The sequence below is a fragment of the Oncorhynchus masou genome, unplaced genomic scaffold (assembly GCF_036934945.1).
Source record: "Oncorhynchus masou masou isolate Uvic2021 unplaced genomic scaffold, UVic_Omas_1.1 unplaced_scaffold_625, whole genome shotgun sequence".
NCBI lineage: Eukaryota > Metazoa > Chordata > Actinopteri > Salmoniformes > Salmonidae > Oncorhynchus > Oncorhynchus masou.
The window spans coordinates 124,861-151,356 of NW_027016844.1; the positions used below are offsets into that span (position 1 = coordinate 124,861).

General features: G+C 42.6%; 1 protein-coding gene across 1 annotated transcript in view; it reads right to left on the bottom strand.

Moving 5' to 3' along the window:
- The window catches only part of LOC135539247 (calpain-3-like), a 97,444-nt gene that overhangs the window by 31,510 nt on the left and 39,438 nt on the right, over nucleotides 1–26,496 (bottom strand). The window contains exons 8-16 of the mRNA XM_064965070.1: nucleotides 20,429–20,506; nucleotides 18,674–18,834; nucleotides 17,862–18,031; nucleotides 17,075–17,086; nucleotides 16,665–16,873; nucleotides 12,876–12,912; nucleotides 11,858–11,935; nucleotides 10,718–10,775; nucleotides 7,615–7,679 (exon numbers count right to left, since the gene is read on the bottom strand). Of these exons, the coding sequence (XP_064821142.1) occupies nucleotides 7,615–7,679; nucleotides 10,718–10,775; nucleotides 11,858–11,935; nucleotides 12,876–12,912; nucleotides 16,665–16,873; nucleotides 17,075–17,086; nucleotides 17,862–18,031; nucleotides 18,674–18,834; nucleotides 20,429–20,506 (868 nt within the window). The remainder of the gene's footprint in view (nucleotides 1–7,614; nucleotides 7,680–10,717; nucleotides 10,776–11,857; nucleotides 11,936–12,875; nucleotides 12,913–16,664; nucleotides 16,874–17,074; nucleotides 17,087–17,861; nucleotides 18,032–18,673; nucleotides 18,835–20,428; nucleotides 20,507–26,496) is intronic.

Below are 26,496 nucleotides of genomic sequence, written 5' to 3' on the forward strand. Positions count from 1 at the left end.
AGCCTAGACTGTGTGCTTGTGTATGTGTATCTTACATTATCATCTTAGCTTGTTAGTAAATAAATAATCAACTCAATTGGTGCGGTACGGACTCATTGGTGGGACTCGGGTTTGTGCAGATTCCCAGATTATGCAACATTCAGAACGAGACTGTAGAGGAAATTGATTGATTAGCAACTGTTGTAAAATCAATATTCTGATATTCTTTGAGTTAATTTGGGAAATAGAAACTCAATAAAACCAAACTTTCCCGTGGTGCCCCAGGTTACTGAGTTAATAATTACCTGATTCATTTAATCACGTACTTTTAAAACCGTTAATCATTTGATGAGCAGCTGTCATCACATTGATCAAAACAACGTCACTACACTCCCTTAGCTCAGATTAACCTGTTTCTACACTCCCTTAACTCACAAACCCTGGTTAATACATTCATTATTTCCTGTAACATGTCATGGCCTCGGGCTACTGAGAACTACTGCAGTAAATGGTGAATTTAGACCACTGTAGGCCCTGTCCCAGGTCACAACAGACGGTGATTTTTCTATAGACTAGTGGTTCCCAAACCTCTCCTCAGGAACCCCCTGCTAATCTCAACCATCTCTTCAGGGACCCTCAGCCATTCTCCAACTTCTCTTCGGGAACCCCCAGCTGTTCTCCAACTTCTCCTCGGGGACCCCCAGCTGTTCTCCAACTTCTCCTCGGGGACCCCCAGCTGTTCTCCAACTTCTCCTCGGGGACCCCCAGCTGTTCTCCAACTTCTCCTCGGGGACCCCCAGCTGTTCTCCAACTTCTCCTCAGGGGACCCCCAGCCATTCTCCAACTTCTCCTTGGGGACACCCAGCCATTCTCAAATCTCTCCTCAGGGACCCCCAGCTGTTCTCAAAACTCTCCTTGGGGACCCCCAGGCGTTCTCTAACCTCTTCTTAGGGACCCCCAGGCGTTCTCTAACCTCTTCTTGGGGACCCCCAGGCGTTCTCTAACCTCTTCTTAGGGACCCCCAGGCGTTCTCTAACCTCTTCTTGGGGACCCCCAGGCGTTCTCTAACCTCTCCTTGGGGACCCCCAGCCGCTCTCTAACCTCTCCTTGGGGACCCCCAGCTGTTCTCTAACCTCTTCTTAGGGACCCCCAGGCGTTCTCTAACCTCTTCTTGGGGACCCCCAGCCGTTCTCTAACCTCTCCTTGGGGACCCCCAGCCGTTCTCTAACCTCTCCTTTTGAACATCTTGGCCATGTTCTGTTATAATCTCCACCCGGCACAGCCGGAAGAGGACTGGCCACCCCACATATGCTCTCTCTAATTCTACTTTCTCTCTCTCGGAGGACCTGAGCCCTAGGACCATGCCCCAGGACTACCTGACATGATGACTCCTTGCTGTCCCCAGTCCACCTGGCCGTACAACTCCAGTTTCAACTGTTCTGCCTTATTATTATTCGACCATGCTGGTCATTTATGAACATTTGAACATCTTGGCCATGTTCTGTTATAATCTCTACCCGGCACAGCCAGAAGAGGACTGGCCACCCCACATAGCCTGGTTCCTCTCTAGGTTTCTTCCTATTTTGGCCTTTCTAGGGAGTTTTTCCGAACCACAACTTCTACACCTGCATTGCTTGCTGTTTGGGGTTTTAGGCTGGGTTTCTGTACAGCACTTTGAGATATCAGCTGATGTACGAAGGGCTATATAAATACATTTGATTTGATTTGATTTTGATTCCTTGGGGACCCCCAGCTGTTCTCTAACCTCTTCTTAGGGACCCCCAGGCGTTCTCTAACCTCTCCTCGGGGACCCCCAGCCGTTCTCTAACCTTTCCCTGGGGACCCCCAGCCGTTCTCTAACCTCTCCTCGGGGACCCCCAGGCGTTCTCTAACCTCTCCTCGGGACCCCCAGGCGTTCTCTAACCTCTCCTCGGGGACCCCCAGCCGTTCTCTAACCTCTCCTTGGGGACCCCCAGCCGTTCTCTAACCTCTCCTTGGGGACCCCCAGCCGTTCTCTAACCTCTCCTTGGGGACCCCCAGCCATTCTCTGACCTCTCCTTGGGGACCCCCAGGCGTTCTCTAACCTCTCCTTGGGGACCCCCAGCCGTTCCATGTATTTGATCTATTCCAAAGCGTTCACATCTCCTTTGTAGCTCAGTTGGTAGAGCATGGTGCTTGTAATGCCACAGTAGTGGGTTCAATTCCCAGAACCACCCATTCATAAAATGTTTGAACACATGACTGGTGCTTTGGAATAAAGAGAATGCTATATTGCTTATTATATATTGCCAGCTAATCATCAAGCCTTTAACTAAGTGAATTAGTCAGTGGTGGAAAAAAGTACCCAATTGTTATACTTGAGTAAAAGTAAAGATTTGTTAAGAGAAAATTATTCACGTGAAAGTCACCCTGTAAAATACTATTTAAGTAAAAGTATTTGGTTATAAATATACTGAAATATCAAAGGTAAATGTAATTGCTAAAATATCCTTAAGTATAAAAAATTACAACGTGTGTGAATTGGACAATTTCCTTGTCCTGATAAGTATTTAAAATTTAACGAGTACTTTGTGTGTCTGGGGAAATGTATGGAGTAAAAAGTACATCATTTTCTTTATGAATGTAGTGAAGTAAATGTAAAAGTTGTCAAAAATATAAATAGTAAAGTACAGAAACCTCAAAAAATGACTTAAGTAGTACTTTAAAGTATTTTTACTTAATTAAGTACTTTACCCCACTGGAATTAGGTGAGCTAGTTCAGAGCTACAACAAAACTGTGAAACATCTTGGGGTCCTGACGAGAGTTTTGAAAAGCACTGATATAGACAACACAACCTGACCCAGGAGGGTATCTATCTTCAAACAACACAACCTGACCCGGGAGGGTCTCTATCTACAGACAACACAACCTGACCCAGGAGGGTATCTATCTTCAAACAACACAACCTGACCCAGGAGGGTATCTATCTTCAAACAACACAACCTGACCCGGGAGGGTCTCTATCTTCAAACAACACAACCTGACCCAGGAGGGTATCTATCTTCAAACAACACAACCTGACCCGGGAGGGTCTCTATCTACAGACAACACAACCTGACCCAGGAGGGTCTCTATCTACAGACAACACAACCTGACCCAGGAGGGTATCTATCTACAGACAACACAACCTGACCCAGGAGGGTCTCTATCTACAGACAACACAACCTGACCCAGGAGGGTATCTATCTTCAGACAACACAACCTGACCCAGGAGGGTCTCTATCTACAGACAACACAACCTGACCCAGGAGGGTATCTATCTTCAAACAACACAACCTGACCCAGGAGGGTCTCTATCTACAGACAACACAACCTGACCCAGGAGGGTCTCTATCTACAGACAACACAACCTGACCCAGGAGGGTCTCTATCTACAGACAACACAACCTGACCCAGGAGGGTATCTATCTTCAGACAACACAACCTGACCCAGGAGGGTCTCTATCTACAGACAACACAACCTGACCCAGGAGGGTATCTATCTTCAGACAACACAACCTGACCCAGGAGGGTCTCTATCTACAGACAACACAACCTGACCCAGGAGGGTATCTATCTTCAAACAACACAACCTGACCCAGGAGGGTATCTATCTTCAAACAACACAACCTGACCCAGGAGGGTATCTATCTTCAAACAACACAACCTGACCCAGGAGGGTATCTATCTTCAAACAACACAACCTGACCCAGGAGGGTATCTATCTTCAAACAACACAACCTGACCCAGGAGGGTATCTATCTTCAAACAACACAACCTGACCCAGGAGGGTATCTATCTTCAAACAACACAACCTGACCCAGGAGGGTATCTATCTTCAAACAACACAACCTGACCCGGGAGGGTCTCTATCTACAGACAACACAACCTGACCCGGAGGGTCTCTATCTACAGACAACACAACCTGACCTGGGCGGGTCTCTATCTACAGACAACACAACCTGACCCGGGAGGGTCTCTATCTACAGACAACACAACCTGACCCGGGAGGGTCTCTATCTACAGACAACACAACCTGACCCAGGAGGGTATCTATCTACAGACAACACAACCTGACCCAGGAGGGTCTCTATCTACAGACAACACAACCTGACCCAGGAGGGTATCTATCTTCAGACAACACAACCTGACCCAGGAGGGTCTCTATCTACAGACAACACAACCTGACCCAGGAGGGTATCTATCTTCAAACAACACAACCTGACCCAGGAGGGTCTCTATCTACAGACAACACAACCTCTTCAAAGACAACACAACCTGACCCAGGAGGGTCTCTATCTACAAACAACACAACCTGACCCAGGAGGGTATCTATCTTCAAACAACACAACCTGACCCGGGAGGGTCTCTATCTTCAAACAACACAACCTGACCCAGGAGGGTATCTATCTTCAAACAACACAACCTGACCCGGGAGGGTCTCTATCTTCAAACAACACAACCTGACCCAGGAGGGTATCTATCTTCAAACAACACAACCTGACCCAGGAGGGTATCTATCTTCAAACAACACAACCTGACCCAGGAGGGTATCTATCTTCAAACAACACAACCTGACCCAGGAGGGTATCTATCTTCAAACAACACAACCTGACCCAGGAGGGTATCTATCTTCAAACAACACAACCTGACCCAGGAGGGTATCTATCTTCAAACAACACAACCTGACCCAGGAGGGTATCTATCTTCAAACAACACAACCTGACCCAGGAGGGTATCTATCTTCAAACAACACAACCTGACCCGGGAGGGTGTCTATCTTCAAACAACACAACCTGACCCGGGAGGGTCTCTATCTACAGACAACACAACCTGACCTGGGCGGGTCTCTATCTACAGACAACACAACCTGACCCGGGAGGGTCTCTATCTACAGACAACACAACCTGACCCGGGAGGGTCTCTATCTACAGACAACACAACCTGACCCGGGAGGGTCTCTATCTACAGACAACACAACCTGACCCGGGAGGGTCTCTATCTACAGACAACACAACCTGACCCAGGAGGGTATCTATCTACAGACAACACAACCTGACCCAGGAGGGTCTCTATCTACAGACAACACAACCTGACCCAGGAGGGTATCTATCTTCAGACAACACAACCTGACCCAGGAGGGTCTCTATCTACAGACAACACAACCTGACCCAGGAGGGTATCTATCTTCAAACAACACAACCTGACCCAGGAGGGTCTCTATCTACAGACAACACAACCTGACCCAGGAGGGTCTCTATCTAAACAACACAACCTGACCCAGGAGGGTCTCTATCTTCAAACAACACAACCTGACCCAGGAGGGTATCTATCTTCAGACAACACAACCTGACCCAGGAGGGTCTCTATCTTCAAACAACACAACCTGACCCAGGAGGGTATCTATCTTCAAACAACACAACCTGACCCAGGAGGTCTCTATCTACAGACAACACAACCTGACCCAGGAGGGTATCTATCTTCAAACAACACAACCTGACCCAGGAGGGTATCTATCTTCAAACAACACAACCTGACCCAGGAGGGTATCTATCTTCAAACAACACAACCTGACCCAGGAGGGTATCTATCTTCAAACAACACAACCTGACCCAGGAGGGTATCTATCTTCAAACAACACAACCTGACCCAGGAGGGTATCTATCTTCAAACAACACAACCTGACCCAGGAGGGTATCTATCTTCAAACAACACAACCTGACCCAGGAGGGTATCTATCTTCAAACAACACAACCTGACCCGGGAGGGTCTCTATCTACAGACAACACAACCTGACCCGGGAGGGTCTCTATCTACAGACAACACAACCTGACCTGGGCGGGTCTCTATCTACAGACAACACAACCTGACCCGGGAGGGTCTCTATCTACAGACAACACAACCTGACCCGGGAGGGTCTCTATCTACAGACAACACAACCTGACCCGGGAGGGTCTCTATCTACAGACAACACAACCTGACCCGGGAGGGTCTCTATCTACAGACAACACAACCTGACCCAGGAGGGTCTCTATCTACAGACAACACAACCTGACCCGGGAGGGTCTCTATCTACAGACAACACAACCTGACCCGGGAGGGTCTCTATCTACAGACAACACAACCTGACCCGGGAGGGTCTCTATCTACAGACAACACAACCTGACCCGGGAGGGTCTCTATCTACAGACAACACAACCTGACCCGGGAGGGTCTCTATCTACAGACAACACAACCTGACCCGGGAGGGTCTCTATCTACAGACAACACAACCTGACCCAGGAGGGTCTCTATCTACAAACAACACAACCTGACCCGGGAGGGTCTCTATCTACAGACAACACAACCTGACCCGGGAGGGTCTCTATCTACAAACAACACAACCTGACCCAGGAGGGACTCTATCTACAGACAACACAACCTGACCCGGGCGGGTCTCTATCTACAGACAACACAACCTGACCCGGGAGGGTCTCTATCTACAAACAACACAACCTGACCCGGGAGGGTCTCTATCTACAGACAACACAACCTGACCCGGGCGGGTCTCTATCTACAGACAACACAACCTGACCCGGGAGGGTCTCTATCTACAGACAACACAACCTGACCCGGGTAGGTCTCTATCTACAAACAACACAACCTGACCCGGGAGGGTCTCGAACTACAAACAACACAACCTGACCCGGGCGGGTCTCAATCTACAGACAACACAACCTGACCCGGGCGGGTCTCTGTCTACAGACAACACAACCTGACCCAGGAGGGTCTCTATCTACAGACAACACAACCTGACCCGGGAGGGTCTCTATCTACAGACAACACAACCTGACCCGGGAGGGTCTCTATCTACAAACAACACAACCTGACCCGGGAGGGTCTCTATCTACAAACAACACAACCTGACCCGGGAGGGTCTCTATCTACAGACAACACAACCTGACCCGGGAGGGTCTCTATCTACAGACAACACAACCTGACCCGGGAGGGTCTCTATCTACAGACAACACAACCTGACCCGGGAGGGTCTCTATCTACAAACAACACAACCTGACCCGGGAGGGTCTCTATCTACAGACAACACAACCTGACCCAGGAGGGTCTCTATCTACAGACAACACAACCTGACCCGGAGGGTCTCTATCTACAAACAACACAACCTGACCCGGGAGGGTCTCTATCTACAGACAACACAACCTGACCCGGGAGGGTCTCTATCTACAGACAACACAACCTGACCCAGGAGGGTCTCTATCTACAGACAACACAACCTGACCCGGGAGGGTCTCTATCTACAGACAACACAACCTGACCCGGGAGGGTCTCTATCTACAAACAACACAACCTGACCCGGGAGGGTCTCTATCTACAGACAACACAACCTGACCCGGGAGGGTCTCTATCTACAAACAACACAACCTGACCCGGGCGGGTCTCTATCTACAGACAACACAACCTGACCCGGGAGGGTCTCTATCTACAAACAACACAACCTGACCCGGGAGGGTCTCTATCTACAAACAACACAACCTGACCCGGGAGGGTCTCTATCTACAGACAACACAACCTGACCCGGAAGGGTCTCTATCTACAGACACCACAGATACAGAGGATACGTCCATGAGAGAGATCATGCTCCTGCAGCACTCAAGACTAAAACCCTCTGTGTTCAGGTCCTTATCTGTGGGAGAGAGAGAGGATTAACAAATCAACAAAATGGCCAACAAACCATTACCTATTTTAATCTGGTGTGCAGGGCTAGAACAAAACTGTGGACTATCCGTGGTCGTGGTGGACCGGGTTGAGGGCTGGGAAACAATGCTGTAGGTGATTACTGGGAGAATAACAACATAGAAGAAGACTTCTTTATGTGTGTGAGTGAGTGAGTGAGTGAGTGAGTGAGTGAGTGAGTGAGTGAGTGAGTGAGTGTGTGTGAGAGAGAGAGAGAGAGAGAGAGAGAGAGAGAGAGGAGGGAGAGAGAGACAGGAGAGAGAGAGACTTCTATAGTTATCAGTGTGAGAGAGAGAGCGAGGGAGATTTAGGACAGTGTTTCCAAACTCTTCTGGTGACCAGATAGTCCATATCTGTGAATATGATTTATATTCAGTGGGGTTTGAAATGATTGAGACCCGTGATAAAGATAAGCAAAAGTCAATGAACTTCACCCAGTACCAAGTCATTCTCGCTAAAAACGTGGCTGCCTCTGCCAAGAGGGTGAAACTGGGCCACAAGGGGATCTTTCAGCAAGACATTAACCCCCAAAAATACATCAAAATCCAGATAGAAATGGTTAATTGGCCACATTTTGCAATGGCCATCTCAGTCTCCGGACTTGAACCCCATTGAAGAGGGCCAGTCCATCTCAGTCTCCGGACATGAACCCCATTGAAGAGGGCCAGTCCATCTCAGTCTCCGGACTTGAACCCCATTGAAGAGGGCCAGTCCATCTCAGTCTCCGGACTTGAACCCCATTGAAGAGGGCCAGTCCATCTCAGTCTCCGGACTTGAACCCCATTGAAGAGGGCCAGTCCATCTCAGTCTCCGGACTTGAACCCCATTGAAGAGGGCCAGTCCATCTCAGTCTCCGGACATGAACCCCATTGAAGAGGGCCAGTCCATCTCAGTCTCCGGACATGAACCCCATTGAAGAGGGCCAGTCCATCTCAGTCTCGGACATGAACCCCATTGAAGAGGGCCAGTCCATCTCAGTCTCCGGACATGAACCCCATTGAAGAGGGCCAGTCCATCTCAGTCTCCGGACATGAACCCCATTGAAGAGGGCCAGTCCATCTCAGTCTCCGGACATGAACCCCATTGAAGAGGGCCAGTCCATCTCAGTCTCCGGACTTGAACCCCATTGAAGAGGGCCAGTCCATCTCAGTCTCCGGACTTGAACCCCATTGAAGAGGGCCAGTCCATCTCAGTCTCCGGACTTGAACCCCATTGAAGAGGGCCAGTCCATCTCAGTCTCCGGACTTGAACCCCATTGAAGAGGGCCAGTCCATCTCAGTCTCCGGACTTGAACCCCATTGAAGAGGGCCAGTCCATCTCAGTCTCCGGACATGAACCCCATTGAAGAGGGCCAGTCCATCTCAGTCTCCGGACTTGAACCCCATTGAAGAGGGCCAGTCCATCTCAGTCTCCGGACTTGAACCCCATTGAAGAGGGCCAGTCCATCTCAGGATATCAAAGACTGAACCCCATTGAAGAGGGCCAGTCCATCTCAGTCTCAGGACATCCCCTCCAAAGAGTTCTCAATCTCATAAAACATTTTGAAAAAAAAGCCAGTGCCATCTATCTCCGGACAAGGTGAGGTCCATCTGAAAACATGAACCCCATGAAGAGGGCCAATCATTTTGACCCCATTGAGAGGGCCAGTCCATCTGTTTAACATGATAAACAAAATCTCTTTCTCTGAGCAATTGTAATAGCATAAAATAATACAATTTACCCCAATTTACCCCTCCCCAAAAAATGTGCATACAAATGTGTCCATCTCATGTCCGGACATGAACCCCATTGAGATGGCCATTGCAAAGTGTCCGGACAACCCCATTGAAGAGGGCCAGTCCATCCCAGTCTCCGGACTTGAACCCCATTGAAGAGGGCGTGATCTCAGAAACCCCATTGAAGCGTGATCCAGTCTGGACAACACCCTGTCGTTCTCAGTCTCCGGACTAACATCAAGGCGGTGGCCCGTCCTGTCAGGTTCATGCTCTGAACATCCATTGAAGAGTCCATCTCAGTCCCTGACTCACACAGGAAGAGGCCAGTCCATAATCCAGGCACTTGTCATCTCCGTCTGGATTACTGCAACCCCTGTTGGCTGGGCTCCATCTGTCTCCGTGCCCCATTGAAGAGGGCCAGTACAACTCATCCAGGACTTGAACCCCATTGAAGAGGGACAGCCCGTCTGGTGTTCAACCTTCCCAGTTCTCTCCGTCTCCGGACTTGAACCCCTCCAGTCCATCTCAGTCTCCACTGGCCCCAGTTGAAGAGGGCCAGTCCATCCAGTCTCCGGACAAGACCATGAAGTGGGCCAGTCCATCTCAGTCTGTGACATGAACCCACCAAGAGGGCCTCCATCTCAGTCTCCGGACCTAACCCCATTGAAGGGCCAGTCCATCGTTCATCCCCTCTGGAGGGCCTGTCCATCTCAGTCTCCCTTGAACCACTGAGGAAGGCCAGTTCCCGCTCAGCCCAGTCAAAACTGTTCATCTGCTCTGGCCCCCCAATGGTGGAACAAACTCCCCTCACATGAACGCCAGGAAGAGGGCCAGTCCATCACCACCTTCCGGAGACACCTGAAACCCCCATCTTTAAGGAATACCTAGGAAAGGATAAAGTAATCCTTCTCACCCCCCAAAGTGTTCTCCAATCTTAAATGATTTAGATGCACTATTGTAAAGTGAGCTATTGAAAACATGGATGTCATAATCAATTCACCAATTTGAGAGGTATTTCTTAATCTGGATAAACAAAATCTGCTCTGAGCAATTGTAATAGTATAAATGTAAATTTAAAAAAATGTGCATACATGTTAGCTCAGTATTTGAATTATATATTATATTAAGTAAGTTTTGCTCATCTTTATCAATGGCAATAATTTTGGACCCCATTGTAAACGGTGAAGAAAACAGGTCCTAGAATGGATCCTCCGGAAGCCCTTCTGTTATGATAATGTACTGAAGGACTGTAAAACTGTGGTTTTAGTCTTACGTTTGGAGACAATGCTGTTGAGGACATTCTTCAGCTCGTTGGCGGTTATTTCCATTTCCTGTGAGAGAGGAGACACATGGAGATCATCTGACGGGATTTTAAACTGTCGTTTGTTTTTTGTGTTAATCTACAGAAGCCCTGAAGCCCAAGGGGGAAAAACAAATCTAATTTCAACAACTCAGTATCTCGTTTGAACAGATTTATAGTATATATTTATATACAGAACCAGTCAAAAGTTTGGACACGCCTACTCATTCAAGGGTTTGTCCTTATTTTTACTATTTTCTACAGTGTAGAATAATAGTGAAGACATCAAAACTATGAAATAACACATATGGAATCATGTGGTTACCAAAACAATGTTAAACAAATCAAAATATATTTTCTATTTGAGATTCTTCAAAGAAGACACCATTTGACTTGATGACAGCTTTGCACACTCTTGGCATTCTCTCAACCAGCTTCATGAGGTAGTCACCTGGAATGTATTTCAGTTAACAGGTGTGCCTTTTTAAATATATTCTAAGGATTTTTGGGGTGTTTTTACTAAATCTTATGAACGAGATACTAAGTCGTCCAAACAAGATAATTCAGGGCTTCCGTAGTTAATCTATTGATGTCTGAAAGCATCCTTATATGATAAAATAACCTAATCAGATAAATTTTTATAACCAGACCTGAGTTCAAGTAGTATTTGTTTTCCTTTGTATAATTCTTGCTTTAAATCGGTTGATTAAGCCTACCTGGAGTGGCAGTTTCCACTTTTGGGACAAATCCATTGGATTCATTGCACCAGGAAAGCTAAATGAAGCGTAGATACAGTATTTGAACCCAGGTCTGGGAACAACTGTAATATGCCAGAAATACAGTAGGCATGACATAGGAAATATAGGCCGGGATTCAATCAGACCGCTTTTAAAGGCAATGTTCCCGTGTTCGCGGAGATCGCCACATATGTCGGCTCAATCGGAAATGACCTTAGACACGTCAAGCACGCTATAACGCGGATCTAATGCAGATCGGATTGAATCTCGGCCCTAGATTGGGAGCACATTGATTGACCACCCACCCCAGCACTATACTCACACTCCCCCAAGCGCTCACTGGCCTCCCTGGCCTCCCTGTACTCCCCGTACTCACATCCCCGGCTATCTGCTGAAAGAGGCTCCGGAACTGCTGGTCCTCCTCACTCTCCTCCCCCGCATTGGCTGGGGCCGGCTGAGAAAGAGAAGACGACACAGAGGAGAGAGAGAGAGGGGGGGAGGGGAGGGAGGGGGTGAGGAGGGGGGGGGTGAGGGGGGGAGGGAGGGGAGGGGGTGAGGGGGAGGGAGGGGGGAGGGAGGGAGGGAGGGAGGGAGGGAGGGAGGGGGAGGGAGGGAGGGAGGGAGGGAGGGAGGGAGGGAGGGAGGGAGGGAGGGAGGGAGGGAGGGAGGGAGGGAGGGAGGGAGGCAAAGTGTCTGAAGCAGATACACTTCTGAAAACCGAAAAAACGAATACTGATGTTTTCATGTCATTTCTCATTGAGATAATATCGGGCCAATTTCCCTTTCAGGCATCGTACAATTCTGTTGTTTATTTATTAACCACACTAATCCATGGTGAAAAAATAGAGACTGGAGAAGACTGACTGACAGAGACAGGAAGTTGGGCTGTGGACTGTGAGACAGATACATGATGCTGGACAGACAGATACAGGAAGTTGGTCTGTGGACTGTGAGACAGATAGATACACGATGCTGGACAGAACAACAGACAGAGACAGGAAGTTGGGCTGTGGACTGTGAGACAGATAGATACACGATGCTGGACAGAACGACAGACACACACAGGAAGTTGGGCTGTGGACTGTGATACAGATAGATACACAATGCTGGACAGAATGACCGACCTCTGGAAGTTGGTCTGTGGACTGTGAGACAGATAGATACATGATGCTGGACAGAACAACAGACAGACACAGGAAGTTGGACTGTGAGACAGATAGATACGCGATGCTGGACAGAACAACAGACAGATACAGGAAGTTGGGCTGTGGACTGTGAGACAGACAGATACACGATGCTGGACAGAATGACCGACCTCTGGAAGTTGGTCTGTGGACTGCGAGACAAATAGATACGCGATGCTGGACAGAACGACAGACAGAAAACTAACTCACCACTGGATGATCAGCCTCGATCCTGTTCTCTATCTCCCTGATTAGAAACCGAACAAACAGCAGTCACCATGGTGACACCGACAGAGATGACATCATCTGGATCACATTTTCTTACAGGGAATCAAACGCTTTCAACATCCTAATTACACATTATTTCATCACATTTCCCATCACCAGTTATTCCTAAATGTCTATACAGTTTATCTCTGCATCCTGTTAGGAACTGTAATGTTGCAACATCAATCATAGAGAATTATACTGTTTTATGAAAACTGGCATAGATCTAAAGCCTCATTATGGTCCATTATCCAATAGCATTGAACTGAATGACAATAATGACCACACCCCTACCACCTCACGTCGAGCTGTAAAGAAAATATTATCATTTAACAGCTGTTACATGTATTTCATGAGAGATGTTTGACAATTTGTTTTCATTTAGCCAAATGTCTAATTGAGGTGCTATTCCCCTTCTCTCTGGCCTCTTCGTTTCAGTACATTCGTGTTTGTACTTGTAATGGATCCCCATGAGCTGTGCCGAGGCATCAGCTAGTCTTCCTGGGGTCGGGCAAAAAATTAAGGCAGTTGAAAAATTTACATTCATTACAGAATTCACAACACACTAAGGGTGTGCCCTCAGGCCCCTCCTCCTTACTACCACATATCTACAGTACTAAATCCATGTGTACAGGTGTGTATAGTGCGTATGTTATCATGTGTGTGTGTGTGTGTGTGTCTATGTTTGTGTTGCTTCACAGTCCCCGCTGTTCCATAAGGTGTTTTTTTTAAATCAAATTTAACTGGCATCAGTTACTTGATGTGGAATAGAGTTCCATGTAGTCGTGGCTCTATGTAGCACTGTGGAATAGAGTTCCATGTAGTCATGGCTCTATGTAGTACTGTGGAATAGAGTTCCATGTAGTCATGGCTCTATGTAGTACTGTGGAATAGAGTTCCATGTAGTCATGGCTCTATGTAGTACTGTGTGCCTCCCATAGTCTGTTCTGGACTTGGGGACTGTGAAGAGACCTCTGGTGGCATGTCCTGTGGGGTATGCATGGGTGTCTGAGCTGTGTGCTAGTCGTTTAAACAGACAGCTCGGTGCAAATACCTTTCACAAGTAGTGATGAAGTCAATCTCTCCTCCACTTTGAGCCAGGAGAGATGCATATTATTTTTTTTTTTAATGAATTAATATTATATTAATTAATATTATATTATTAATATTAGCTCTCTGTGTAGATCCAACTGCAATTTTCTTAAGTCCCTCTTTATGGCACCTGACCACACAACTGAACAGTAGTCCAGGTGTGACAAGACAAGGTCCTGTAGGACCTGCCTTGTTGATAGTGTTGTTAAGAAGGCAGAGCAGCGCTTTATTATAGACAGACTTCTCCCCATCTTAACTACTGTTGTATCAATATGTTTTGACCATGACAGTTTACAACCCAGGGTTACTCCAAGTAGTTTAGTAATCTGAACTTGCTCAATTTCCACATTATTATAGTAACCTTCCGGTTACTAGTCCAACACTCCAGCCACTAGGCTACCCTGCCGCCCCATTTAGAACTAACTTATTCCTTGCCACCTACTCTGAAAATAACTGCAGCCCTTTGTTGAGTGTTGCAGTCATTTCAGTCGCTGTAATAGTTAACGTGTACAGTGTTGAGTCATCCACATACATAGACACACTGGCTTTACTCAAAACCAGTGACATGTCATTAGTAAAGATTTTTTAAAGTAAGGGGCCTAGACAGCTGCCCTGGGGAATGCCTGACTCTACCTGGATTATGTTGGAGAGGCTTCCATTAAAGAACACCCTCTGTGTTCTGTTAGACTGGTAACTCTTTATCCACATTATAGCAGGGGATGTAAAGCCATAACACCTACATTCCACAAGTAGACCGTTAATGTCAAAAGCTACACTGAAGTCTAACAAGACAGCCCCCATAATGTTTTAATTAAATTAACAATTTCTCTCAGCCAATCATCAGTCATCTGTGTATGTGCTGTGCTTGTTGAATGTCCTTCCCTATAAGCGTGCTGAAAGTCTGTCATCAATTTGTTTTCTGTAAAATAGCATTGTATTTGGTCAAACACAAATGTTTCCAAAAGTGTACTATGGGTTGGTAACAGTTTGACTGGTCGGCTATTTGAGCCAGTAAAGGGGGCTTTACTCTTCTTATGAAGCAGAATGACTAGCTTCCCTCCAGGCCTGAGGGCACACACTTTCTAGTCGGCTTAAATTGAAGATATTGCTAATAGATTAGTACATGTTCAGGTCAAATCTGCTCTGAAGGAGCTTCTCACCACAGATATGGCAGACAATACCTATACAACTTGATTATATAACCTACTGTACAACCTGACATTTCCTTAAAAACAAATTACGAAACAGTGACTCCCACTGAGATTAAATAAAAGCCTGACTTTGTTATCTTAAAACTCATAGAGCTGGTTTTCTGGACACAGATCAAGCCTAATCCTGGATTACTTTTTTTAAGATTCCAAGGGGATTCTCTATTGATTTTTGTTTTTTAGGAATGAATAGAATTTAGAACTTAATCTTTGTCCGGGAAACCAGTCCATAATCAAGGTGGTCATATCTCTTTACATCTTTTTCAGATTTCAACTTCTTCCAGATCTTTCAGCTTCTTCCAGATCTTTCAGCTTCTTCCAGATCTTTCAGCTTCTTCCAGATCTTTCAGCTTTCAGCTTCTTCAGATTTAAGCTTCTTCAGATTTAAGCTTTTTCAGATTGAAGCTTCTTTCAGGGGTTTTCCAGCTTCTTCCAGCTTCTTCCAGATCTTTCAGCTTCTTCAGATTGAAGCTTCTTTCAGGTTTTTCCAGCTTCTTCTAGCTTCTTCAGATTTAAGCTTCTTTCAGCTTCTTCCAGTTGTTGCTGTCATTCAGATCCTCCTCTTCCATCAGAGCTAGGAGCTCTTGCTTTCTAGGGTGAAGGTTGTTTCGGGACGTTTGGAGGCAGAGCAGGAGATTTATTTTAATACTGAAATAAAATGTTTACCGGAGCTTGCCGGAATCTGAAGTCGCTTGTCCTAAAAAAGATTCCATAACAGCTTCGAACTGGGGCCGATTCCTTCCAGCACTACAAATCAAATTGCCGTTAAAATAGTTTGTCCTGGGTGGTCTGACCCCAACCCCCACCCATAATCCCCAACCAGCACCCCCTCCCCAAAAGGGCCACTCTAAGCTGACAACAACACAACCCAACAACAACCCAACACAAACCCACCCACATTGCTTAACCCATCATAGACATTGGGCCAGATAATGTGAAACAACTGAGATGCTGGCAATAACAAAGACTCATTTCCTATCCCATACTATTACTAAGATCGTAATTAAGTTACTAGAATGGAATATAGTAATCACTTATTTTCAAATCTATAAATAGTTAACCGGTGTCCAAGGAAGTGACATGGGCCGGGATCAAAACAAATGCAGATAAGCGACCAGTAATAACAAGATAAGATAAGATAAGATAAGCACTGTGATTGACTTTTGAAAGGTGATATACTCTTTAAAACAACGGGATCCGCTGTTTTTACAACGACACAACGTGATCCCAGAAAAACGTCTGAGAATTGCTTTAAAAAAGGAAATAGCACAGGCAGTTTATCTGCGTTCGTTTCAACCCCCAGCCAGACTGTTAATTATATAATCTTGAAACGCTCCACTATGGCCTTGCATTGCCTTTCCCAGGGGGACTAGTCATATTCCCATAATCCCTCTGCGCTCCACCACTACCCAGCTCTCTCTCTCTCACTCACTCTGAGGTGTTCCTCTTTTCGGAGAAGACTCTGAGGATGAACTCTCCCTCCTGGTGCGGCTCGTAGGTGGACGGGATGATCACATACTCCCCGGGGCTCAGACGGAAGCGCTGGGTCACCTCCCTCAGGTTGATGTAGGACTTGCAGCGAGCCTTGGATGAATTGAACAGGAAGAAGTCCTTCTGCATGTGCTGCTTGTTTCCGTGCATCTGGTCAGAAACACACAGACGGAGGAGGCAGAGGAGAAGAAAGATTTGGAATGAAAAGTGTGAAAGAGAAGTTGAATTAGTCTGCTGTCATACTATTAACCATAGACACTTTCATTGTGTTAAAAATAGGGCTGTAAAAATGAATTAGAACAGTACAACGACAATGTATAAACAAACACATTCCACATCTCCGGCCCTTACCTCCTTCGGGACCTGCAGACAGACAGAGAGAAGAGTGAGTTGTGTTTTCGCCAGAAACAAGATCAGCTGTTAAAAACTCAGCTATGTTTACAACTGAATTCTGCGTATCGTTAGGTACATTACATTCCTCATCTCATATGTATATACTGTACTCTATACCATCTACTGGATTTACATGTACATTTTATATCCATCATCTCATATGTATATACTGTACTCTATACCATCTACTGCATCTTGATGTAATACATGTATCACTAGCCACTTTATATAATGTTTACATACCCTACATTACTCATCTCATATGTATATACTGTACTCTATACCATCTACTGCATCTTGATGTAATACATGTATCACTAGCCACTTCATATAATGTTTACATCCCCTATATTCCTCATCTCATAAGTATATACTGTACTCTATACCATCTACTGCATCTTGCCTTGTGTGTATTAGGTAGTTGTTGTGAAATTGTTAGGTTAGATGACTTGTTAGCTATTACTGCATGGTTGTAACTAGAAGCACAAGCATTTCTCTACACTCGTATTAACATCAGCTAACCATGTGTATGTGACCAATAACATTTGATTTTATTTGATACGATGTGTGTCGCCAACATTTGTAGCCAAGGGGAAATCTGCAACTGGCACATCCATTTTTGAAATTTTCAACTAACAATGTGATTTGTTGTTATTTGAACAGCAGTTTTCCCCTTTAAAGAATAATAAAAGTTGTTTAAGATCTGTTTTTTTGTTTGTTGAGTGTGACGTCTGACAGGTGACACCTCGTAGATGGCAAATCCGATGGTGAAGAGATTGGCTCCCATCTTCCTCTCTTTCCGTCTGTTCTTCTGCATCAGAGCAATCACGAAGGAACACGCCACCTCGTTGTCTTCTGGGTCATCATCCTCCTCCAAGAGACGTAGGCGGTACTGAGGGTTGGTCCAGAAAGTATCTGCAGGTAGGGAGCGGGTTCAGAACCAAACACAACACATTACTAGGTCCAGAACTTGCTGAACTTAATCTGCAGAACCTAATCCTTGTTGATAGACGACATAACATAAATAGAGGTAGGGATCAGAACCAAATACATCACTCAATGGACGCTGTCTGCTACGTGATGGTGCCCCGTATGAAGACAATCCTATACATGAGTAAATTAGACCTGTCTTCAAATAATATTTGTTTTCTTTCAAATACTTTGGGAACATTTTTGATTGAGCCTAGCCATAGTAACAGGTGGGGTAGATGTGCAGTGCAAATAACCCTTCGCTATTGCCCCCCCTCCTCATTCCATTGCATCAGACAAGCTCTGTCAATTTTTTTAATTAATTGTTATGTTGAACCTTTATTTAACTAGGCAAGTCAGTTAAGAACAAATTCTTATTTACAATGACGGTCCTACCCCGGGCAAACCCGAATGACGCTGGGCCAATTGTGCGCCGCCCTATTGGACTCCCAATCACAGCCCGGATGTGATACAGCCTGGATTCAAACCAGGGACTGCAGTGACGCCTCTTGCAGTGAGATGCGTTAGACCACTGCGCCACTCGGGAGCCCTACAGTAGAGGGTTAGAGGTCAGGGATCATCTCCTACCTGGGTAGTTTCTACAGCCCCCGGCGGAGCAGCCTCTGACCCAGCGACCCTCGTTCACAGACACCGTCCACTTGTGGATCTTATCGTCCTCCAGGGCATCAGGGGTCAGGTTGCAGATCTCAATCTTAGTGTAGTTCTTCTTGAAGTCCTCAAAGGACATCCTGGGGTGCCAGCGGAGAGGGAAAGAGAGGCAGAGAGGGGGTGGAAACAGAGGATAGGGGTAGGGGGTAGGGAGTGGAAGAGGGAGACAAGGGAGAGGAAGACAGAGGATAGGGGTAGGGGGTAGGGAGTGGAAGAGGGAGACAAGGGAGAGGAAGACAGAGGATAGGGGTAGGGGGTAGGGAGTGGAAGAGGGAGACAAGGGAGAGGAAGACAGAGGATAGGGGTAGGGGTAGGGAGTGGAAGGGGAGACAAGGGAGAGGGAGACAGAGGATAGGGGTAGGGGGTAGGGAGTGGAAGAGGGAGACAAGGGAGAGGGAGACAGAGGATAGGGGTAGGGGGTAGGGAGTGGAAGAGGGAGACAAGGGAGGGAGACAGAGGAGAGGAAAGAGGGAGAGATAGGGGTTGGGGGTAGGGAGTGGAAGAGGGAGACAAGGGAGAGGGAGACAGAAGGAGAGTGAGAGGGAGAGGGAGAGGGGGACAAGGGAGAGGAGAGACAGAATAGGGGAGGGGGAGGGAGAAGAGGATAGGGAGAGGAGGGGAGAGTGGAGGGAGAGGAAGAGGGGGACAAGGGAGAGGGAGACAGAGGATAGGGGTAGGGGGGTAGGGAGTGGAAGAGGGAGACAAGGGAGGCAAGGGAGAGGGAGACAGAAGGAGAGTGAGAGGGAGAGGGAGACAGAAGGAGAGGGAGAGGGAGACAAGGGAGACAAGGGAGGGAAGAGGAAGACAAGGGAGAGGGAGACAGAAGGGAGAGGGAGAGGGAGACAAGGGAGGCAAGGGAGAGGGAGACAGAAGGAGAGTGAGAGGGAGACAAGGGAGAGGGAGACAGAAGGAGAGGGAGAGGGAGACAAGGGAGACAAGGGAGAGGGAGACAGAAGGAGAGTGAGAGGGAGAGGGAGACAAGGGAGAGGGAGACAGAAGGAGAGTGAGAGGGAGACAAGGGAGAGGGAGACAGAAGGAGAGTGAGGGAGAGGGAGACAGAAGGAGAGTGAGAGGGAGACAAGGGAGACAAGGGAGAGGGAGGCAGAGGAGAGGTGGAGGGGGAGGGAGAAGGAGGAGATGAGTGGAGAGGGAAAGGAAGGAAGACAAGGAGTGTCAACAATTGACACGCTCCACTTAATAGTTTCTAGTCCAATTTGTAAGTCGCTCTGGATAAGAGCGTCTGCTAAATGACTTAAATGTAAATGTAATGTAGTCAAAGGTATTTTGGTGCAGAGTTCTAAAGGTATTTAAACTGGGAAAGGAAAACTCACTGTCTCTGAAATAGTCTGTACATTTTTTTTTTACCTTTATTTAACTAGGCAAGTCAGTTAAGAACAAATTCTTATTTTCAATGACAGCCTGGGAACAGTGGGTTAACAGCTTGTTCAGAGGCAGAACGACAGATTTTGTACCTTGTCAGCTCGGGGGTTTGAACTCTCAACCTTGCGGTTACTAGTCCAACACTCTAACCACTAGGCTACACTGCCGCCCCTGTTCTTTAGCAGCACAACATACCTTTTTGTAGACTAGTTCAGTGAAGACATGTAATATGGGTAGAGAAAATAAACATCAAGTATCAAGAGCAGCTAGAATGAAGAAAGAAACAATGCTCACCAGAACTCCCCGTCCTCAGCACTTTGATGCTGGAGCTTGTCCTTCTCTCCCTTAGACAGAGACACCCACTCCTTAGAGCTGTGGGCAGTGGGGAACATCATCAACTGCCAAACTGAACAATACATGGACCTTCTCTGACATAGAATAAAATATAATATAATATAATGTAAAAGTAATGTAGTGTAGTGTAATATAATGTAATGTAGTGTAATGTAATGTAATGTAATGTAATATAATGTAATATAATATAATGTAATATAATATAATATAATGTAATATAATGTAATATAATATAATGTAATATAATGTAATGTAATATAATATAATGTAATATAATGTAATGTAATATAATGTAATATAACATAATGTAGTGTAATGTAATGTAATATAATGTAATATAATATAATGTAGTGTAAGATAATATAATGTAATTTTATGTAATATAATATAATGTAATATAATGTAATGTAATATAATGTAATATAATATAATGTAATGTAATGTAATGTAATATAATATAATGTAATATAATTAGTATAATATAATGTAATGTAATATAATATAATGTAATGTAATATAATGTAATGTAATATAATGTAATATAATATAATGTAATGTAATGTAATATAATGTAATGTAATATAATATAATGTAGTGTAATATAATATAATGTAATATAATATAATATAATGTAATATAATATAATATAATGTAATATAATATAATGTAGTGTAATATAATATAATGTAATGTAATGTAATATAATATAATGTAATGTAATATAATATAATGTAATGTAATATAATATAATATAATATAATGTAATATAATTAGTATAATATAATATAATGTAATATAATACAATGTAATATAATATAATATAATATAATGTAATATAATTAGTATAATATAATAAAATGTAATATAATATAATGAAATGTAATATAATAAAATGTAATATACTATATTGTAAAATAATGTAATATAATTAGTATAATATAATATAATGTAATATAATATAATATAATATAATATAATATAATGTAATATAATATAATGTAATATAATATAATGTAATGTAATATAATGTAATATAATTGTCAGGATTTGGCCAGGGTTGTTCCGGGTTTTGGTCACTAGATGCCCCCATTGTGCTTTTTGACCTTATGTTTTTTCCCTTGTTCCCCATTATTATTTGCACCTGTGCCTCGTTTTCCCCTGATTGTATTTAAACCCTTAGTTTCCCTCAGTTCTGTGTGCCATAATGTGCTAAATGTCATAATGTGATAATGTGCTAAATGCCGTAATGTGGTAATGTGCTAAATGTCATAATGTGATAATGTGCTAAATGCCGTAATGTGATAATGTGCTAAATGCCATAATGTGCTAAATGCCATAATGTGCTAAATGGCATAAATGTCATAATGTGCTAAATGTCATAATGTGCTAAATGTCATAATGTCATACTGTGCTAAATGTCATAATGCCATAATGTGCTAAATGCCATAATGTGATAATGTGCTAAATGCCATAATGTGCTAAATGTCATAATGTGATAATGTGCTAAATGTCTAAATGTCATAATGTGATAATGTGCTAAATGCCATAATGTGCTAAATGTCATAATGTGATAATGTGCTAAATGTCATAATGTGCTAAATGTCATAATGTGCTAAATGCCATAATGTGCTAAATGTCATAATGTGCTAAATGTCATAATGTGCTAAATGTCATAATGTGCTAAATGTCATAATGTCATAATGTGCTAAATGTCATAATGTGCTAAATGTCATAATGTCATAATGTGCTAAATGTCATAATGTGCTAAATGTCATAATGTCATAATGTGCTAAATGTCATAATGTGCTAAATGTCATAATGTCATAATGTGCTAAATGCCATAATGTGCTAAATGGCATAAATGTCATAATGTGCTAAATGCCATAATGTGCTAAATGCCATAATGTGCTAAATGTCATAATGTGCTAAATGTCATAATGTCATAATGTGCTAAATGCCATAATGTGCTAAATGGCATAAATGTCATAATGTGCTAAATGTCATAATAATATAATAAATATATCCCATTTAATTTTGTCCAAAGCTTAAATGGCATACTTTCACATATGGGTGGTCCCATAATGTGCTAAATGTCCATTCTCTATGTCTGAGCCACACAGTGCTAAATGTCATAATGTCATACTGTGCTAAATGTCATAATGCCATAGTGTGCTAAATGCCATAATGTGATAATGTGCTAAATGCCATAATGTGCTAAATGTCATAATGTGATAATGTGCTAAATGTCTAAATGTCATACTGTGATAATGTGCTAAATGCCATAATGTGCTAAATGTCATAATGTGCTAAATGTCATAATGTGCTAAATGTCATAATGTCACAATGTGCTAATTGTCATAATGTGCTAAATGGCATAATGTGCTAAATGTCATAATGTGATAATGTGCTAAATGCCATAATGTGCTAAATGGCATAAATGTGATAATGTTCTAAATGGCATAATGTGCTAAATGTCATAAATGTCATAATGTGCTAAATGTCATAATGTGCTAAATGGCATAATGTGCTAAATGTCATAATGTCATAATGTGCTAAATGTCATAATGTGCTAAATGTCATAATGTGCTAAATGTCATAATGTCATAATGTGCTAAATGTCATAATGTGCTAAATGTCATAATGTCATAATGTGCTAAATGTCATAATGTCATAATGTGCTAAATGTCATAATGTGCTAAATGTCATAATGTCATAATGTGCTAAATGTCATAATGTGCTAAATGTCATAATGTGCTAAATGTCATAATGTGCTAAATGTCATAATGTCATAATGTGCTAAATGTCATAATGTCATAATGTGCTAAATGACATAATGTGCTAAATGCCATAATGTGATAATGTGCTAAATGCCATAATGTCATAATGTGCTAAATGTCATAATGTCATAATGTGCTAAATGTCTAAATGTCATAATGTGATAATGTGCTAAATGCCATAATGTGCTAAATGTCATAATGTGCTAAATGTCATAATGTGCTAAATGTCATAATGTGCTAAATGTCATAATGTCATAATGTGCTAATTGTCATAATGTGCTAAATGGCATAGTTTGCTAAATGGCATAATGTGCTAAATGTCATAATGTGATAATGTGCTAAATGCCATAATGTGCTAAATGTCATAAATGTGATAATGTTCTAAATGGCATAATGTGCTAAATGTCATAAATGTCATAATGTGCTAAATGTCATAATGTCATAATGTGCTAAATGTCATAATGTGCTAAATGGCATAATGTCATAATGTGCTAAATGTCATAATGTGCTAAATGCCATAATGTGCTAAATGGCATTAATGTCATAATGTGCTAAATGGCATAAATGTGATAATGTTCTAAATGGCATAATGTGCTAAATGTCATAATGTCATAATGTGCTAAATGTCATAATGTGCTAAATGCCATAATGTGCTAAATGGCATTAATGTCATAATGTGCTAAATGGCATAAATGTGATAATGTTCTAAATGTCCTAATGTGCTAAATGGCATTAATGTCATAATGTGCTAAATGTCATAATGTGCTAAATGTCCTAATGTGCTAAATGGCATAATGTGCTAAATGTCATAATGTCATAATGTGCTAAATGTCATAATGTCATAATGTGCTAAATGTCATAATGTGCTAAATGCCATAATGTGCTAAATGTCATAATGCCATAGTGTGCTAAATGCCATAATGTGATAATGTGCTAAATGCCATAATGTGCTAAATGTCATAATGTGATAATGTGCTAAATGTCTAAATGTCATAATGTGATAATGTGCTAAATGCCATAATGTGCTAAATGTCATAATGTGCTAAATGCCATAATGTGCTAAATGTCATAATGTGCTAAATGTCATAATGTGCTAAATGTCATAATGTCACAATGTGCTAATTGTCATAATGTGCTAAATGGCATAATGTGCTAAATGTCATAATGTGATAATGTGCTAAATGCCATAATGTGCTAAATGGCATAAATGTGATAATGATCTAAATGGCATAATGTGCTAAATGTCATAAATGTCATAATGTGCTAAATGTCATAATGTGCTAAATGGCATAATGTGCTAAATGTCATAATGTCATAATGTGCTAAATGTCATAATGTGCTAAATGTCATAATGTGCTAAATGTCATAATGTCATAATGTGCTAAATGTCATAATGTCATAATGTGCTAAATGTCATAATGTCATAATGTGCTAAATGTCATAATGTGCTAAATGTCATAATGTCATAATGTGCTAAATGTCATAATGTGCTAAATGTCATAATGTGCTAAATGTCATAATGTGCTAAATGTCATAATGTCATAATGTGCTAAATGTCATAATGTCATAATGTGCTAAATGACATAATGTGCTAAATGCCATAATGTGATAATGTGCTAAATGCCATAATGTCATAATGTGCTAAATGTCATAATGTCATAATGTGCTAAATGTCTAAATGTCATAATGTGATAATGTGCTAAATGCCATAATGTGCTAAATGTCATAATGTGCTAAATGTCATAATGTGCTAAATGTCATAATGTGCTAAATGTCATAATGTCATAATGTGCTAATTGTCATAATGTGCTAAATGGCATAGTTTGCTAAATGGCATAATGTGCTAAATGTCATAATGTGATAATGTGCTAAATGCCATAATGTGCTAAATGTCATAAATGTGATAATGTTCTAAATGGCATAATGTGCTAAATGTCATAAATGTCATAATGTGCTAAATGTCATAATGTCATAATGTGCTAAATGTCATAATGTGCTAAATGGCATAATGTCATAATATGCTAAATGTCATAATGTGCTAAATGCCATAATGTGCTAAATGGCATTAATGTCATAATGTGCTAAATGGCATAAATGTGATAATGTTCTAAATGGCATAATGTGCTAAATGTCATAATGTCATAATGTGCTAAATGTCATAATGTGCTAAATGCCATAATGTGCTAAATGGCATTAATGTCATAATGTGCTAAATGGCATAAATGTGATAATGTTCTAAATGTCCTAATGTGCTAAATGGCATTAATGTCATAATGTGCTAAATGTCATAATGTGCTAAATGTCCTAATGTGCTAAATGGCATAATGTGCTAAATGTCATAATGTCATAATGTGCTAAATGTCATAATGTCATAATGTGCTAAATGCCATAATGTGCTAAATGGCATTAATGTCATAATGTCATAATGTGCTAAATGTCATAATGTGCTAAATGTCATAATGTCATAATGTGCTAAATGTCATAATGTCATAATGTGCTAAATGCCATAATGTGCTAAATGGCATAATGTCATAATGTGCTAAATGTCATAATGTGATAATGTGCTAAATGTCATAATGTCATAATGTGGTAAATGTCATAATGTGCTAAATGTCATAATGTCATAATGTGCTAAATGTCCTAATGTGCTAAATGTCCTAATGTGCTAAATGGCATTAATGGCATAATGTGCTAAATGTCATAATGTGCTAAATGGCATAATGTCATAATGTGCTAAATGCCATAATGTGCTAAATGTCATAATGTCATAATGTGCTAAATGTCATAATGTCATAATGTGCTAAATGTCATTATGTGCTAAATGGCATAATGTCATAATGTGCTAAATGTCATTATGTGCTAAATGGCATAATGTGCTAAATGTCATAATGTGCTAAATGGCATAATGTGCTAAATGTCATAATGTCATAATGTGCTAAATGTCATAATGGCATAATGTGCTAAATGTCATAATGTGCTAAATGGCATAATGTCATAATGTGCTAAATGTCATAATGTCATAATGTGCTAAATGTCATTATGTGCTAAATGGCATAATGTGCTAAATGTCATAATGATATAATGTGCTAAATGTCATAATGCCATAATGTGCTAAATGTCATAATGTCATAATGTGCTAAATGCCATAATGTGCTAAATGGCATAATGTGCTAAATGGCATAATGTGATAATGTGCTAACTGTCATAATGTGCTAAATGTCATGTCATAAT